General features: G+C 44.8%; 1 protein-coding gene across 1 annotated transcript in view; it reads right to left on the bottom strand.

The window, feature by feature from the left end:
* The window catches only part of LOC144680957 (forkhead box protein O3-like), a 95,032-nt gene extending 82,008 nt beyond the window's left edge, over positions 1–13,024 (bottom strand). Inside the window, exon 1 of the mRNA XM_078542538.1 lies at positions 12,087–13,024. Within this exon, the coding sequence (XP_078398664.1) occupies positions 12,087–12,686 (600 nt within the window). The 5' untranslated portion in view covers positions 12,687–13,024. The remainder of the gene's footprint in view (positions 1–12,086) is intronic.
* Between the last annotated feature and the right edge of the window lie 1,114 nt (positions 13,025–14,138).

Here is a 14,138-nt window from a genome sequence, read left to right as displayed (position 1 = left end):
GTAAAAATAGATAAAGACAAGGTATTAAAAAGGATGGCAGTGATCAAAGTAGAAAAATTCCCCCAATCCAGATGGGATACACATCCTTGGTTGCTGGGGGAAATATGGGTGGAAACTGTAGGACGTAGTGGCCACAATCTTCCAAACCTTCTTGGATACAGGAGCAGTCCCAGAGGACTGGAGGATTGTGACTGTTACACCACCATTCGAAAAAAAGGGGAGAGAGGATAAACCCAGGAATTTTTAAAATTATTTGTCCCTCAGATGTGGGTGTCATTGGCAAGGCCCACATTTACTTCCCAAAATTAATTATTCTTGGAAAGATGGTGGTGAGCCACCTTCTTGGACTGCTACAGGTTCATGTGATGTAGTTACACCCATAATGCTATTATGGAGGAAGTTCCAGGGATTTGACCCAGCAGTGAAGGAATGGCGATAGTGTTCCAAGTCAGGATAGTGAATGACTTGGAGGGGAATTTGCAATGGTGGTGTTCCTATGCATCTGCTGCCCTTGTCTTAAGGTAGATGTCACAGGTTTGGAAGATGCTGTCAAAGGAAGCTTGGCGATTTGCTGCAACGCTTCTTATAGATGGTACACCCTGATGTTACCGTACGTCAGTGGTGGCAGGAATGGATGTTTAAGGTGGTGGATGGGGTGCCATCAAGCAGTCTGCCTTATCCTCAATGCTATTGAACTTCTTCAGTATTCTTGGACCTGCACTTATCCTGGCAATTGGCGAGTATTCCATCACACTCCTGACTCATGCTTTGTAGATGGTGGATAGGCTTTGGTGAGCCAGGAGGCGAGTACCTTGCCACAGAATTCCCAGCTTCTTACTTGCTCTTGTAGCCACAGTACTTATATGGCTCCTCCAGTTCAGTTTAAGCCCCAGGATGTTGATGGCAGGGGAATTCAGTGATGGTGATGCCAATGAATGTTAAGGGGCGATGGTTAGATTCTATCTTGTTGGAGATGGTCATTGCCTAGCACTGGTGTGGCATGAACATTACTTGCCACTTATCAGCCTAATCCTGAATGTTGTCCAGATCTTACTGCACACGGGCAGTTTCGATATCTGAGGAGTCACTAATGATATTCAACACCGTGTAATCAGCAAACATCCCTACTTCTAACATTAATGACGAAGGAGCTGAAGATGGTTGGGCCTTAGACACTACCCTGATGAAATCCTGCAGCAATGTCCTGCAACTGTCATGACTGGCCTCCAACAAACACAGTTTAGTTGTTATGAGGCTATGTCTCTTTATTTAGGAAAATATGACTTATCAACTTTCAACTGACTGGAAATTTTGCAATTTGAACTGACAGAGCAAACTGCTTAAAAATGCAAAGCTACATTCAAAGAGTAAGGTGAGAAAGCAACAAATCACCCTCAGGGGAGTGCAGAGTTCTCTATATTTTCTATAACCCAGACACCCATCAAAACTCCTAGTTGCCTAAGGAAGAGACATTAAAAATGCAAAGTACTGGATATTGAAACAATGGTTGCCACACACAGATACACCCAAAACCTCTTGGAAATACAGAGTGGGTGAAGGATTTCAAGGCAACGCTGCCAGCCAATAGAGAGACTGCAAGTGACAAAGGCAGTGTCAAGAAAGTTTTCAGCAGAAGAAACAACCTGTTGACTTTCTGTCTCTCCCTCCCTCTTTTGCAATAAGCGTTTTGCCCAGCTTGAGAAGTCAAATTTACCAGTAACCTACCAGTGAACCCAGATCTCTTAATTGTGGGAGGGCGGGGGCGTATTTTTCTCTGTTTTAGTGGTTAATAAATTTGCCCTCTGACTCAAGAAAACCTTGTTTGAAACCTTGTTTGATTGGTTCCTTATTGCTCACAGATTAAACAGTTAAATACGTTCTGATTTGGAAAAGGGTATATCCTTGTGAAAAACTTAAACCTTTGTTATGGCCAACCGAGGAAGTTGAATAGATTGGAGCCAATTCAACCCTTCTCACCTGGTCATAATAGGTATGACTCCAGTGGAGTTTATCCCACCACATTTCCACTGACCTCAATTTTAATAGGACTCCTTCGTGCCACGCTCAGTTGGTGAGGCCACAGCTGGAGTACTGTGTGCAGTTCTGGTCACCACATTATAGGAAGGATGTGATTGCACTGGAGGGGGTGCAGAGGAGATTCACCAGGATGTTGCCTGGGATGAAACATTTAAGTTATGAAGAGAGGTTGGATAGACTTGGGTTGTTTTCGTTGGAGCAGAGAAGACTGGGGGGCGACCTGATTGAGGTGTACAAGATTATGAGGGGCATGATTCTGTGGACAGGGTGGATAGGGAGCAGCTGTTCCCCTTAGTTGAAGGGTCAGTCACGAGGGGACATAAGTTCAAGGTGAGGGGCAGGAGGTTTAGAGGGGGAAATATGAGGAAAAACTTTTACCCAGAGGGTTGTGACGGTCTGGAATGCACAGCTTGGGAGGGTGGTGGAGGCAGGTTGCCTCACATCCTTTAAAAAGTACCTGGATGAACACTTGGCAAGTCATAACATTCAAGGCTATGGGCCAAGTGCTGGTAAATGGGATTAGGTAGGTAGGTCAGGTGTTTCTCACTTGTCGGTGCAGACTCGATGGGCCGAAGGTCCTCTTCTGCACTGTGATTCTATGAAATGCTGCCTCGAGGTTAAGGGCAGTCACTCTCACCTCAACACTCGACTTCAGACTCTTGCCCATGTTTGGTCCAAAGCTGTAATGAGGTCTGGAGCCAAGTGGCCCTGAAGCAACCCAATCTAAGCAGGTTGTTGCCGAGTCCCTTGACAGCACCATCAATGAAATCTTCCATTACTTTCCTGATAATTGAGAGTAGGCTAATGAAGCCGTAATTGGCCAGATTGCTTCTGTCCTGCTTTTTATAGACAGGAAATACCTGGGAAATTTTCCACATTGTGGGGGAGATGCTTGTGTTGTAGCTGTAATGGAACAACTTGGTTAAGGATTTGGACAGTTCTGGAGCACAAACCATCAGTATTATAGCTGGAATGTTGTTAAGGTCCCTAGGTTTTGCTCTATCCAGTGCCTTCAGCCATTTCTTGATATCACGAGTGAATCAAATTGTCTGAAGACTGGTATCTGTGATGATGACGTCCTCAGGAGTATGTAAAGATGGAACATCCACTTGCTGCTTTTGGCTGAAGATTGTGGCAAATGCTTCAGCTTTGCCTTATGCATTGATGTCTTATGCTCCCCAAACATTGAGGATAGGATATATTTGGAGCCAACTCATCCTGCAGTTAGCTGTTTAATTGTCCACCACCATTCACGAATGAATAGTGTCAGGAAGATAATTTTCATAATGTTACTGGAATTTATTGTAAAGTAGAGTAATAGTGAGGTCTGTGTTTGTGTGGGACTTAAATGAATTAAAGGCAGCTGGTCTGAAGACTTTGATGTACCAGAAGATAAGCTAGGTTTGAAATGTTAAGTAGGTAAACATAGGTGTAAAGGGAACATTTGCATTTTTAAATAAACCAGACTTGCTGGAATTCAAAAGAGCTAGTGAAATGTTTCACCTAGCCAGGGGAAGTTATGGAACACTGTTTATTTTTTCCCAAAGATTACTGGTAAAATTGGTACTATGATAGATTTTTTTTATTATTAGAGAGCTAAAGTCCAAAGACAGTGAAACAATGGGAATTTGCATTCAAAAGGGGAAAATATGTATAAAAGGAGAGAAGGTTGTGTGTAAGGGTGGGCATTCTAAGATCTAACAAATGTGAAAAACCTCCGCATCTAAGCCTCAAGTTGCTGTCTACAAAGAACTGAAGTTAAGAAAACTTATTTTGAATTCGATTGTTTCAGGGTGTCATGTTACTTTGCCTGGGTCTGTTAAAATCTGTGTCTTACTGTAGCCTTAACGAAAGCTAGATTAACTAGAGGATTTAGAAGTTCTTAGTAGTAATTTGTAGATGTGTGTGTGTGCGCTTCATTCTATTAATAAAAGGTTTAATTTAGCTTTGTAAGAAACCTATAAGATTCAGTGGTCTTATTACTGCTGAATTTAAGGCACGTATCTCAAAATTTATACAAATTGCAAAATAGTTGAGGCAGTTGTTTCAAGCTGCTTTGCAACAATACTAAAGGTGCACTTTATAACCAGTGGGCCTAGTCTGATTCTGGCAGGCAGCAGAGAAACCCGATCTTCTCCCCTTGGAGTGTAACCTAGGTGGTTTTGAACCAAGTTTATATATATATTTTTTTAAATGTTTGGTTTGGACCTCCTGAGCACTTTTAAATTATGGCCCCAGTATCAACACCCTGAGGTTTACCATTGACCAGAAACTGAACTGGGCCAGTCATATAAATACAAGAGCAGGTCAGAGGGCCACATGGACTGCAGTAGTTCAAGGTGGTAGCTCACCACCACCTTCTCAAGACCATTGAGGGATGGACAATAAATGCTGGCCCAGCCAGCGACACCCACATCCCATGAATGAAGAAAAAGTCAAGAGGTGAGTTACTCTCAGCAGAATTCTCAGCATCTAACCTGCTTTTGTATTTAAATGACCGGTCCAGTTCAGTTTCTGGTCAATAGTAAACCTCAGGGTGTTGATACTGGGGGCCATAATTTAAAAGTGCTCAGGAGGTCCAAGCCAAACTTTTAAAAAATATATATAAACTTGGTTCAAAACCACTTAGGTTACACTCCAAGGGGAGAAGATCGGGTTTCTCTGCTGCCCTCCAGAATCAGACTAGGCCCACTGGATATATAGTGCACCTTTAGTATTGTTGCAAAGCAGAAACCACTTGGTAGTGTTGACATGCAGCTCTTGTGGGAATTACACTTTATTTGCCTGGGTGCATTTATCCAAAATGAGTTTAGATTTAAAGTAAAACATGCTGTAGCCCTTAAGCTCTACTCTACTATGAACAAGCTAGCAGGCTGAGCCAATGGCATTGATAAGTATAATTAACTCATTTTTGAGCTGGTAGTAAGAGCAGTATGCTGCTTCACAACAATTTACATTTCTAAAATTCTCACGGTGTTTTCCAACAAAACTGTCTTCACACACAAATACATTTCAATATTCCAGCCAACAACTGCTGACTCAATATCAAACTCTTCCATGACAGTGGTCAGTTCAGACTTTTACACAATAATACAGTTTCTTCTATTTACCGAGTTTGTGAGAGAGGTTTAAAGAAGATGCAGCTCGGATTTCAACTAGTGATATTTCCAGGCTAATTCCCCCAATGGTTCACTATTACAACCAAGACCAGCCTGGCAACACATCCAAACTTTTGCAAAATTCCAATTATATGGGTTGCCAATTGCATTCTTCAAATACAATAACCAGAGAGAGTAGATAAGGAACTGCACTCAACATGATTGTAAAAATACAGATTACATCATCTATTCTGACCAAAGCCACATCGATTACATCTGCCTAAATCTTGTGCTGCTCACAGTCCCTTAGCCAACCCACTTTAAAGTTAACAAGGTCACATAAGCCCTGGAGCAAGCCACAACTAGCACAGAGCTTTACTCACAGCTGATCTTAATTTTACAGTGCAAGTACATGGCTTCTGTTGAGACACCTTTTCATTAAGCATTTATAGTCTCTCTACATCAAGAATGACATTACAAAGCAGTGTACTATTTCAATTGCATTTCAGATAATTTATGCAAATATGTAGAGTTCCTGGGAATGCACACCCATGGTTTTACTCATCACAGGTTGCCTGAATACTATATTTTTCTTACGAAGGTCACTGGATATTCAACTTCAGCTTCATAATTAAAATATTCATGCAACAACTTGTATTTATATTGTGCAGTGTAGAAAAATATCAAGACACTTCAGAGGGATAATCTGGCACAGATCAAGAAGCCAAGGTGGGGAGTTTAGGAGGGTGACTAAAACCTTGGGCAAAGAGGGAGTCTTAAATGAAAGAAGGGAGGCAGAGAGACTTCAAAAGCAAACAACTGAACAAGCTTGTATTTTTATAGTGGCTTTCACAATCTCAGGATGTCACAAAACACCTGACAGCCTATTAGGTACAGTCACTATTACAACATAGGGAAATAAGGCAACCAATTTGCATGCAGCAGGGCCCCCACAAACTGAAATGAGTCAGTCTATGAAATAATCAGTCTCATCTCATCAAGGGTTAAATGTTGGGTTGCCAGGGCACCAGGTGAACCTCTGTTCTTTTGCGAATAGTGCCACAGGATCTCATTCAGGAGACAGAATTTAGGGAAAGAATCCCACAGTGTAGGACCTAGACAGTTGAAGGCACTATCCTAAAGTGATTTTAGCCTCCATTTCAGCTTCCTTAACCCCTCTCTTACCAAATGACTGACCTCTTGCATGGTCTAAACCTCTTCTTCCCCTTCACAGCCATCCCCTCAACCATGCCATTTTCATGATGAAATACCAGCAGTAATTTCTGTCTTGTTGGTTGCATTCCTCACCACACAGTTCCACAAGTCTCCTTCCTTTATATCCTGGAAACAAACTCCATTCTCACCCCCAAATCACTCAACCACACTTCTGAACCGAATTCTACCTAGGCTTTAGTGCTCCATTTGCCAACTTAGCTCAGCAGCTATTTATTCAAACACTCACCCGTCCACCTATAATGCCCTTGTTCCCAATTAAACCTTTGTGACCACCTTGGTAATACTTACAATACAGCCTCCATCTTTTTCTCCCTGAAGTCCAAGGGACACAAACTTCAGAAAGTTGGCAGACAGGTATTTAAGCAATCTATCGCCAGATCTGACTTGCCCACATCAAGTTTCACCAGATTAAGGTTCCCTGTCAAATCAGATCACTATTGTACTATTATTCTGGAGAGCAAATATAAGGTGCATCTACTCCCCCCAAACTGAGGTGTCAGCTGTGGCTCAGTTCATAGCACCCTCGCCTTTGAATCAGAAGGTTGTGGGTTCATGTCCCACTCCCGGAAACCAAGAACTGTGAATGTACTCGAAAGAGTTGCAATCTGTGACTGTTGATAACTCGAAAGAGTTACTCCCCCCAAACTCTTCTCTCCGAAGCCCTCCCCACCTCTAATGCTATATATGCAAGGAAGGATTTCTTTGTCCCCAAGTGGGTTCATCCAATGGTTCTTACTGTCCCAACCATGAAACAAACCTTGCCAGCCCAGCCCCAAATCACCCTCCACCTCTTGCTTTCTTCTGTCCTCTCACGCTCAACTCCCTTGAGACCTACCTACCTGCGCATTCAACTCTATTCCCAATAAACTTCAGAGCACCAAGCTTCCCTACCTAGCACCCATTTTAACAATCAAACTGTTTCCCCTCCTCAGACACTGTCCGTCTTGCCCATCAAAACTTCTGTCTTCCTGTAGGTCTCACATCATCTCAATTTCCCAGTCTGTCTCTCTCCCACTCTTTCCTCAACCTCCAAGTTTTTCCTCTCACTGCCTGACCCCAGTCACTTTCTCCATGAAAATCTGCCTTTTGAGGGCACTTATGTTTTATGTTGAATTACAAGTCAGGGGGTAGTGAATCTGAATTCTTTACCGCAGAGGGCTGTAGAGCTGGGTCGTTAAGTATATTCAAGGCCGAGATAGGCAGATTTTTAATCAGTAAGGGAATCAAGGGTAATAGGGAAAAGGCAAGAAAGTGGAGTTGAGGATTATCAGATCAGCCATGATCTCATTGAATGGCAGAGCAGAATTGATGGGCCAAATGGCTTACTTCTGCTCCTACGTCTTATGGTCTTATGGAATACTTCTTACTCAGTCATTCTCTTTCCATAAGCTTTATGACATCCACACTTATCCTGCCTACATTTGACGTGTGTTAAGACTTGCTCACCAATTACACAGTCCTCACTAACTTACATTGGTTTCCAATCACTTTAAAAATCGTCCTTTATCTTACACCCTTTCTCCATCTCTAAAGCCTCAGCACTACACACTATTAGAAAATTCCTTTGACTGGGCTCGAGTCCATTTCCACCCATCCCTATTGGCTTTCCGCTGCATAATTTTTAAATTAAACCCTCTTTCCCCTTTTCAATAACCTCCTTGGAACTCACTTCTGGCTAAGTGTTTCATCACCCCTCCTAATCTCATCAGGTTTGATACCAATTTTCTTATGCCTCTGATTTTTTTCTATGTTAAATAGCACTATTTAATGCAATTGGTTGTTGTTGAAAGATTACACACCCAATTTTCCTAAACACAGATTGAAAAATCTCATCACTCATTAGAATGAAATTTAGTCTGCTTTCTCAGTTCAAAAAATCTATAACCACCCTCAACATTAAAACCATCTGCCAGAAACCCCCGCATTCCTATTGCAATCCATAAAATTATGGCAGCGGACAAAATTTTTGGACTGAACACACTAAAAAGATGAACTTTTATTTATAAAGCTCCTTTAAATGTAATAAAAGCAGTTCACAGAGCATAATAAAAATGCATGACACCAAGTCTCATAAGGAGATATTAGATCGATTGACCAAAATCCACTTCTTTGACTAAGATTTTAAGTGTCTTAAAGGAGGAAATCAAGGTAGACAGACAAAGGTGCAAGGAGGGTATTCCAGAGTTTGGGGCCTAGGCAACAGAAGCCAAAAGGCGGAGGGATACTCAAGAGGCCAGAATTAGGGCATAGATATCTCAGAGGGTTGTGGGGCTGGAGGAGATTACAGAGACAGGGAGAGGCTATCGAGGGATTTGAAAACAATGACGACAATTTTAAAAATAAAAAAATCTGCTTAATTGGGAGACAACATATGACAGTGAGCACAGGGGCAATAGGTGAGAGTTTATAGAAGGCAAAATATGGGAGACTAGCTCGGAGTGTATTAGAACAGTCGAGTCTAGATGTAACAAAGGCATGAATGAGGGTCTCAGCAGAAGACCGAATTTGTGCTGTGGAAATAGGCAGGCTTAGTGAAAGCACAAATGACGATGGAAGCTCTTCTTGAGGTCAAATGTAACACCAAGGCTGCAAACAGTGTGGTTTAATCTCAGACTGTTGCCAGGGTGACGAATGGAGTCAGTAGCTAGGGAAGTTTGGAGCGGGAAAGTTAAACAATGACTTCAGTCTTCCAAATATTCAATTGAGGGAAATTTCTGCTAGTCCAGTACTGAATATCAGATAAGTAGTCTGGTAATTTAGCAGCAGTGAAAGAGTCAAAGAGGTGGTGGTGAAGTAGAGCTGGGTGTCGTCAGCAAACAGGTGAATGCTAATTTTGTGCTTTCAGATGATGTCACCGAAGGGCAGCATGTAGATGAGAAATAGGAGAGGGCCAAGGACAGATACTTGGGTAATGGGGCAGCAGGAAACGAACCCATTGATTCCCTGGCTCCAATGAGACAGTTAAAAATGGAAATAGGTGAGAGCAGTTCTACCCAGCTGAATGACATGGGTGACAGTTGGACATGTGTTGCAAGGAGGATGGTGTAGGCAATCCTTCTGTTGTAGGGTCATGAGGACTCGAAACGTCAACTTTGCTCTTCTCCGCCGATGCTGCCAGACCTGCTATGCTGAGTTTTTCCAGGTATTTCTGTTTTTGTTTGGGATGGTGTAGGCAACCTTGTCAAAGGCTGCAGACAGGTCAAGAAGGATAAGAGGCAGTCACTACAACCATTTTCTTTAAACAAAAGACAGGCTGTTTTAAATGTCAGGGTTATCTATGACTAAAGAATTGCAAGGTATCAAGTGATTTAAAAGGCCTCCAGATTCAAAAGCAAGTTGTTCACTTAGAGAAACTGCACAGAACACATCAAGTCCCATTGTTATTACAGATTGTTCATTAAAGGCAGTAGAATTTAAAATATTCACTTTTCCATTTTAATAAGAATTCCTTAGTTAATACTCGTGTTAGTTCAGCAAACAATTTTATCAAGAAGACTAGCTAAAGCAGTAAAATATTTAAGTCTTATTTAGAAAAAAAGTAATGAGCCAAGAAAAATGAAGTGCTATTAAAAGAACTCTCAAAGTGCAGCTTTAACACGTCCACACATAAGAACAACCTAAAGCTATCAGCATAAACACAGCTACATGTGGCACTTTCCACTGCCCAACCTTTACATAGAATGAAAACTACACTAACCCTGTTTCATTAAAATGCCACAGAACATATTTAACTTTTTTTGAAAAAAGTTTGCCATACTCAAACAGTACTTGTGTCAGACAATTGAAATAACAGTTGACAATTGTGATCTTTATACACAATCATTTTCCTTAGGACAGATTTCAATATCCTCATAGAAACATGCAACAGCATATCGTAGAAATGCTGATGGCTGCATTTCACATCATAAATTTAACAGGGAATCAGCTATCTGATTTTAATTACTTGTCTCACACCCAGCCCTGAGGTCCTCACAAGATACCCAATTAAGTCAGCAACCACACTTGGCCCTCACAACCTCCAATTATTGACGTGGAGAACATTTCTCTCTATTTTCCCCCCTCTTGCCTTTTCCTTGTGATGCCCTCTGGTACATGCACCCTGAATGTAAAACTCAAGCTATGAGTACAACTGTACTGAATCCTTGTTTAACTAGCGACCACCCCTAGGAATCATGACTAGAAACACCAATAAAAACACTTTTTAAAAAATACACACTTTTTCAGTGAACACAGTATACAATTACAGATTAGTGACATACCAGCATGGTACCACATGTCAGATTGACAAAAGAGTGGCTACAGATAAACAAGTCCTTTTCCCTACTTCCGAGCAAATGTTCAATTTCCATAGTAAGCAAAGTTCACAATAGGATAAAACAAGCTGAAACTACACTTGTATACTACTTGCCATGACAGGAGTGAAGCTCTGGGTATATTTTCAATGCAAGACATATCTATCCACCTCCAACCACACTGATATGCGAGGTTGCGATCAGTTAGCAGGATGTCAGAACATCTAAGGTTCTGGTTCTTCAAGACTACTTTTTGCATCATCCTATATTGCATATGGTATTACAGTGGTTATGTTACTGGACTAGTAATTCAAAGATCAGGACCAAATGATCCACTGGGCACGAGTTCAAATTCCAATCTGGAATTTAAAAAAAATTAAAATCCCACCTGGTTCACTAATATCCTTTAGGAAAGGAAATTTGTTTTTACCTGGTCTGGCCTATATGTGATCGCAGACACACAGCAATGTGGCTGCCTCTTAACTGCCCTCTGAAATGACCTGGCAAGCCAGTCAGTTGTATTCAAGGCAGCAGCTTACCAACACCCTCACAAGGACAAATTGAGATAGGCAATTAATGCTGGCCTTGCCAGCAATGCTCACACCCTGCAAATGAATAAATGCTTACAGTGCAGCAATCTTCACACAAGGCAGTAATATAACTTTCACCACCAAGTCAGAAGGTTGTGGGTTCAAGTCCAACTCCGAGAAGTTGAGCACTTAATCCAGAGACACTCCGATGCAGTACTGAGGAACTGCTACACTGCTGGAGGCGCTGCCTTTCAGGTGAGACATTAGGCTGAGAACTAATCGGATCTCTCAAGTGGGCATAAAAGATTGCAACCCATGGCACCATTTCAGGAGCAGGGAAGCGCTCCTCGGTATTTATCCCTCAACCAACGCCTGGACACCACATGCCTGTGGGACCTTGCTGTGCTCAACTGGCTGTCCAGTTTCCCTACAATTGACAACACTTCAGAAGTCCTCTACTTGCTGTAAAGCGCTGTGGGACATCCCGAGGTTGCGAAAGAAGTTACATTAAATGCAAGTTATTTCTTTCTGTGGTCCATATAACAGCCAGTGCAGGCTATTCAATTACAAACACTTAGTGCTGTATAACATTTAAAAAGCAAGCTAATGAAGTAAATACAAAAAGCAGTAGAGACACATCACCGCCTCCCGGAACAAGTTTACGTCGAAATCGCGAGTGTTCTCGGAACAAGTTATCCTGGGTTGAAAACCCGCTTAGACGTTTCAAGTCGACACATCGGTCGCGTTTCAAGTTTACTCACTGGATCCGCGCTAGAGTTTTTGTTTGGTAAAGCAACCGGATTGTGAAACACAAAGAATACAACATTAAAATGGTCAAAAGAGTGAGCGAGCGGAGTGAGCGGATGGCTACAGTAATGATTAATTTATTGTACCTTCCAGCCCGCCGAGCTGTTGTTGTCCCCCTTATCCTTGAAGTAGGGCACGGAGCGGACCATCCAGTCGTAGATCTGGGACAGGGTGAGCCTCTTGTCCGGAGAGCTCTCGATGGCTTTCGTGATCAGATCCGCGTACGACATGTTGCCCCAAGCGTTCCTGCGGGACGAGGCTTTCCGCTGCTGGGGCCCCGCGGCTCCCCCTGCACCGAGGCCGCCGCCGCCGCCGGGAGAGTGGGCGGAGGACGGCGAGCGAGAGCCCCGGGGGCCGCTCGCCCCGGCCGGCGGCGGCTGCTGCTGCTGCTGTTTCTTCTTCGAGCTTTCTCCACCTCCGGCTGCCGGCGGCTCCGGCTCTCCCCCGACGGCCGAGGCGAGCGGCGGGCCGGACTCCTCGTCGTCGTCCTCCTCCTCCTCCTCCTCGGGGATCATCTCGGACGCCTCGTTCTTGCCCGGGGGAGAGGAGGAGGCGGGGAAGTCGGGTCGGGGCAAGGGCCAGGTGCAGGAGCGGGGCCGGCTCTGCGGCTCGAAGTCGGGGTCGATGTCGATGTCCAGCGGCGCGGTCGCCGCGGACCCCGTGGTGGGGGCAGCCCCTTCGGTCATGATGGGCGCTCAGCAGCCCGGGCGGGGGGGGAAAGGGAAGCTGCGGGATAACCGGGGCGCGGGGCTGCGCTTCGGCGCTTGGGTCAGGATGCTGTTTTTTGGGGGGGGGGGGGGGGGCTAAGACTAAAGCCGCAGCGGATGCCAGTGACTCAGAGCCATCCAGAGAGGGAGATAAGCGTTATAAACTCCGGCCTCTCTCTCTCCCCTGTCAGGCTGGGGGGGGGGGGGGGGGGGTAATATCCGCTGCTTCTTATTGAACACACACACACAGGGCTACTGCTGCCATCTCATCACACTTTCTAACCCACTCGCTTGGGGGGGAGTCGGTGTCTCCCCCCTTTAAAACCAACCCTTAACCCCCCCCCCTCCCTCCCTCCGCCCGCCCGCCGAGTCCTCCTCTCTCTCTCTCTCTCTCTCCCCCCCCCCCCCCTCCACCCAATCCTTTAGCCCTCCCGCCCCTTGATTACTAAAGAGTGAAGCGGGGGTTAAATGATGCACGGGTCAGTGCAGGGTTCAGCCTCTTGCGGGTTCTCCTCTCGCGCGCCGGCCGTTGGCCTCCGGCCGTCACTCCGGGATACGGGGGGGGTTCTAGAACGGCCGGCGGTTACTCGGCAGCAAACACCAGAATTCCCCGCTCGGAGCACATTCGCTGTCGACGTTCCCTCTGGCTTGGCTTCGCCGACCCACTCTTGACAAGGAGAGACGCGCACACACTCATATTCTCCGGCTCTTCCCTCCCCACCGAACCGAAACAAAGTTAGAGACGCCAGAGAGCGCAACCCAGCTTTACTTTCGTTGGGCCCGACCTCTCCGGCGCGCTCATTGGATCAACCCGTGCTCACGTTGGTGCATTCTTGACTCGGTGGGCGGGGCGAGTGGAGCGGACGGTCAGCGGATTGGCCAAGCGCGGAGCTGTCGGTCAACTGCGTCACGGAAGCCCCACCACCAGCAGGTTCGGTTGACGAGATGAAACACATTGCGTCATTCTCTTTTCCAGGAGGCGTAACTCTCTCTCCCTTCAATTCCTGTTAGCCCCTGGCGCATGTCAATCAAGCCCAAACCTCGCGCTGATTGGCGGGATGGTTGGCAACTCTTGCATATTCTGAAACGGGGAGGAGGGGACGCACAATAATAACAAAAACACGGTGGACAGTGAATTTAATAATTAAATCCCATCCAAGTCAGTCTGTGCACGTGCAGGGAGGTGGGGTGGTGGGGGCTTGCGGTTTACTGCATTTACTTGTGGTTTTCCTCTGTTCTTTTTTATACTATGTTTTGTGTGGCGTTCATCCATATACAATGACGGGTCTGAGTTGTCCTTTCTGGTTACTGCTTTCCTGGTGTTGTCAGTCGAAGCATGCTGCAGCCATGCTGCATTATTTTCAGTGTGTCATCACAGCACGTGTGCAGTGTTGTCAGCCCTGCTTTCTCTCTCTCTCTAAGGGTTGACTT

This window comes from Cetorhinus maximus, chromosome 5 (assembly GCF_964194155.1).
Source record: "Cetorhinus maximus chromosome 5, sCetMax3.hap1.1, whole genome shotgun sequence".
NCBI lineage: Eukaryota > Metazoa > Chordata > Chondrichthyes > Lamniformes > Cetorhinidae > Cetorhinus > Cetorhinus maximus.
The sequence above is the reverse complement of the archived record's forward strand: the minus strand, read 5'-3'. Positions and strand labels throughout refer to the sequence as shown.